The sequence below is a fragment of the Trichomycterus rosablanca genome, chromosome 4 (genome assembly GCF_030014385.1).
Source record: "Trichomycterus rosablanca isolate fTriRos1 chromosome 4, fTriRos1.hap1, whole genome shotgun sequence".
NCBI lineage: Eukaryota > Metazoa > Chordata > Actinopteri > Siluriformes > Trichomycteridae > Trichomycterus > Trichomycterus rosablanca.
In genome coordinates, this window is record NC_085991.1 from 46,077,699 (window position 1) to 46,081,609 (window position 3,911).

At 41.7% G+C, this 3,911-nt stretch overlaps 1 protein-coding gene across 1 annotated transcript; it reads left to right on the plus strand.

The window, feature by feature from the left end:
- The first annotated feature begins 1,019 nt into the window (after nt 1-1,019).
- foxq1a (forkhead box Q1a) lies at nt 1,020-1,961 on the plus strand. Its single transcript, XM_062993614.1, has one exon. The coding sequence runs from the start codon at nt 1,020-1,022 to the stop codon at nt 1,959-1,961; it is 942 nt and encodes a 313-aa protein (XP_062849684.1).
- The last annotated feature ends 1,950 nt before the right edge of the window (nt 1,962-3,911 follow it).

Below are 3,911 nucleotides of genomic sequence, written 5' to 3' on the forward strand. Positions count from 1 at the left end.
ATAGAAGCACTTTGCAGTTCTACAATTACTGACTGTAGTCTATCTGTTTCTCTACATGCTTTGTTAGCACCTTTCATGCAGTTCTTCAATGGTCAGGACCCCCACAGAGCAGGTATTATTTAGGTGTTGGATCATTCTCAGCACTGCAGTGACACTGACATGGTGGTGGTGTGTTAGTGTGTGTTGTGCTGGTATGAGTGGATCAGACACAGCAGCACTGCTGGAGTTTTTAAATACCGTGTCCACTCACTGTCCACTCTATTAGACACTCCTACCTAGTCGGTCCACCTTGTAGATGTAAAGTCAGAGATGATCGATAAAATGGACAGTGAGTGTAGAAACAAGGAGGTGGTTTTAATGTTATGGCTGATCAGTGTATATATATATATATATATATATATATATATATATATATATATATATAAAATATACAAATTAGAAGAGGTGTCCCAATATTTTTGTCCATGAAGTGTGTATCACCAAGACATAATGCAGCTGAAAATATCTGGTAAGCTGACGCCACCTGCTTGCCTGTTATGAAAATCGTTTGCATAGGTGCGCACAGGTAAAGCCGTCTCACGCACACACGCGGCCCCGCCTACACAGGTAGATGATTTGTCAGGTCTACTAGACTGAATAATTCGAATAAATAGCAAGACAGAAGATTTAGTATTTTAGATTTTACAGCTTGACAGAATTCACATGTGTGTGCAGTCTGTTAAAGTCTTGTTTCTATTTTAATATTATTTTTATTTCTTATTTTGTTCATTTTGGTGGGTCAGGTTGAAGAAACGCGACGCTCCGCCTCTGTAGGCAGGTCTCGAGGTGTCAGAGCGTTATATTAGACAGCTTGCTTTCAGATAGGCTAATATGTGAGCTCTCACTTGCACAGGTAGTGCGTCGTTCCAACAGAAGTTGGATCAAGCGCTCGTTCAGTCGGCTTTCAGACTTTACAAGAGCTCGCTTTGAACCGTTTGAAGTTTACTCAGGGGATTTTGTCAAAGCCGGGAGGTGCGACCATGAAGCTGGAGGTGTTCCGTGGCGCGCATCACCATGCAAAAGCACCAGAGACGTGCAGCGACGCGGAGACCAGCGTCCCCTCTCCACTTTCCATTGAGGATGAATTGGGCTCGGATGGAGACTGCGCGGCGCACAGCCCTTGCGCACCTGCCGCATCTTCCTTAGCGATCTCCTCCAGCTCGGCATGCTCTGAGAGCAAGGACAAGGGCAAGCCGTATACGCGCCGACCCAAGCCGCCGTATTCCTACATCGCCCTGATTGCCATGGCCATCCGAGATTCGAACTCTGGCCGCCTGACGCTCGCTGAGATCAACGACTACCTCATGCGCAAGTTTCCGTTCTTCCGCGGATCCTACACGGGCTGGCGCAACTCTGTGCGCCACAACCTGTCGCTCAACGATTGCTTCCTAAAGGTTCTGCGCGATCCGTCTCGGCCCTGGGGCAAGGACAACTACTGGATGCTGAATCCGCATAGCGAGTACACGTTCGCTGATGGAGTTTTTCGGAGACGCAGGAAGCGCATCGCTAAGAAGCCGGGGCGGGAGCAGGACGACATGGCAAGTGGAGACTCCCCGAACTCCATCCATGCTTCAGCTTCCTCCAGTGCCAAGTTCACCAGCCCGTTCGCCATTGACAGCATCCTCAGTCGTCCGTTTAGGAGAAATGAACAGCCGCAGCAACAGCAGCAGCCCTGTGCGCCAGACGACGTCCAGACAAGCGTTTGGTCTTACATCACACGAGGGACTCCAGTTCATGCGCTCCGGGCGTACGGCATGATGGGCGTCTCGTTTGAAGAAATGGCCGTCCGGCATCAAAGGGACACTGTCGGCTCAGAGTGCCTACCGGTCGCCCGGTTTGCGCCGACCACTGCACATGCGCAGAGTTCTTCGACCAAAACCGGTGGCCTCCATTCGTTTCAAATAGACTACTTACTGTCCTAATGGCGTGAGCTCCTTTGTAGGACAAGTTGCACTTTAAACGTACTGTACCTGACAATGGACAGAATACATTTCATCCCGAAGTGTCCAGCAGTTTTTTTGGACAGTTTTGGCATCACATAGCTTATGAAACGCACAGATAAACCCAGCTGTCATACAAGGTTGTTATGTTTTACATACAGGGGGCAAACAGAAACACAGTCATATGACGTTAAAATTGTACTCAATCGGTCGATGGTTTGTTTACTGGTGTCCAATGTTATTTAATAAGAGTTTTATGGCTGTTATTCCATTCCATATTTGCAAATATGCAATAAATAACATCAAAATGCCTTATTAAAGGACAGTCATGGTTACGTTAAGAAGAGGGTGTCTAAAACATTCAAATTCTGCCTTGACTCGTGCTCAGTGTGTCATAACAAAGATCATTTGAACATAACATACCATTCCCACAATATACAACCATTCTATGACGTCACGACTAAACCAGAATTTGACCAACAGACGCTGTGAAGTGTAAACAAAGTTGTTTTCTCCCCAGTAAAGAGGTGAACCTCAGCCCTTACCGCCAAACTAAATGCTGTACCATACTAAATGTATTTATATTGTTAGTCGTTGGCCTGTATGATTTGCTTATTTGAAATGTTGCTTGTTTGAAAACAAGAATTTGCCTAAAAGGAAATTACGTCTTTGCTTGGTCTGTGCAATGCTATGTGAAAGCTGATGCTGTATTTGCCAAGGTTTATTGACAAGCTCAGCTCTGCCTGTAAACTGGACAGCACTGTTTATGTCTACTGAAAGAATGCATGCGAGTTTTATACTGAATAATAAAATGTTTTAAATGACCAGTAATTATTTTTACATTTGCAGTCTTGTAATAAAAGAATTTGAGTTTATTCCTGTCTGAACAGAACTTTCTTTGGAGACAGTGTAACCACCTTCAACTTTCTATTTCTAAATTTCACTCAAAATATTTCAGTATTAAATAAGATTTATTGCAATGAGTTATTAAGGACTAATACCTGATACCTGATACCATATCAATTAAACTGATGTGTTTTTTTAGTTTTTTAGTTTTCAGGTGTTCAGGTGTTCAGGTGAATGAGTTTGTTTGCATGTAAGTGGTTTACATAAGACAAAGTGAAAGACGATTATAAACTGATGTGTACACTGATAACATTTATTGCACTGTATACTGAGTGCACTGTATACTAATTACTATAGTTGAAGAGAAAGAAAACATTAGTCAATTAAAGACCTATTGTTAACCTAAAATGTACATTAATAATACATAATAGACATATTACCAGTAACAGTGATTCTTGAACACACTTTAAGTCCTTACAATAAATTCACCCCTGAATTATTGCATAATCAGTGCATGTAATGTAAGTTAAACTTAAACACAGTCTACCATACTTGGCACGTAAAATACATTAACTGTATTATTTATTAAGAAAGAAATAATGGATTTTATTTCAATTTAGGGCATACATTAAGCTTAATCAGAGTATTTTCACAGTAAAAAGAATTGTTATACCCCATAGCCCATGTTTTTCCCCTCCAAAGCAGTACAAATACAGTATATTTACAATAAAAATTAAGGTTTTCTGTTTTGTAAAGCACTAAATACAGTACATAATAAGAAATTGTATCCACTAGTTAAAAGAAGACACCAAAACTGTATCCGTTGTTTAGAGCACCCGACGACATTCTGTTAGAGAAGGAAAAAAAATACATTTAATACAGTCCTAAACCTCACATTATAATAATAAAAAAAGAAAGTCAATTTATCATTCATTTGATCCGTTGGGGTCGCTGTGGGTCCGGTGTCAGCAGAACACGACACAAGGAGGGGATACAATCTGGTCAAGTCACCAAACTGGCAAATATCACAACACACACACACACACACACATTATCTTTATTTACATATTTAAGATGGAAGGAATT

Excerpts from the sequence above, each read along its gene's own strand:
- foxq1a (XM_062993614.1), top strand. The coding sequence starts at position 1,020 with ATGAAGCTGGAGGTGTTCCGTGGCGCGCATCACCATGCAAAAGCACCA.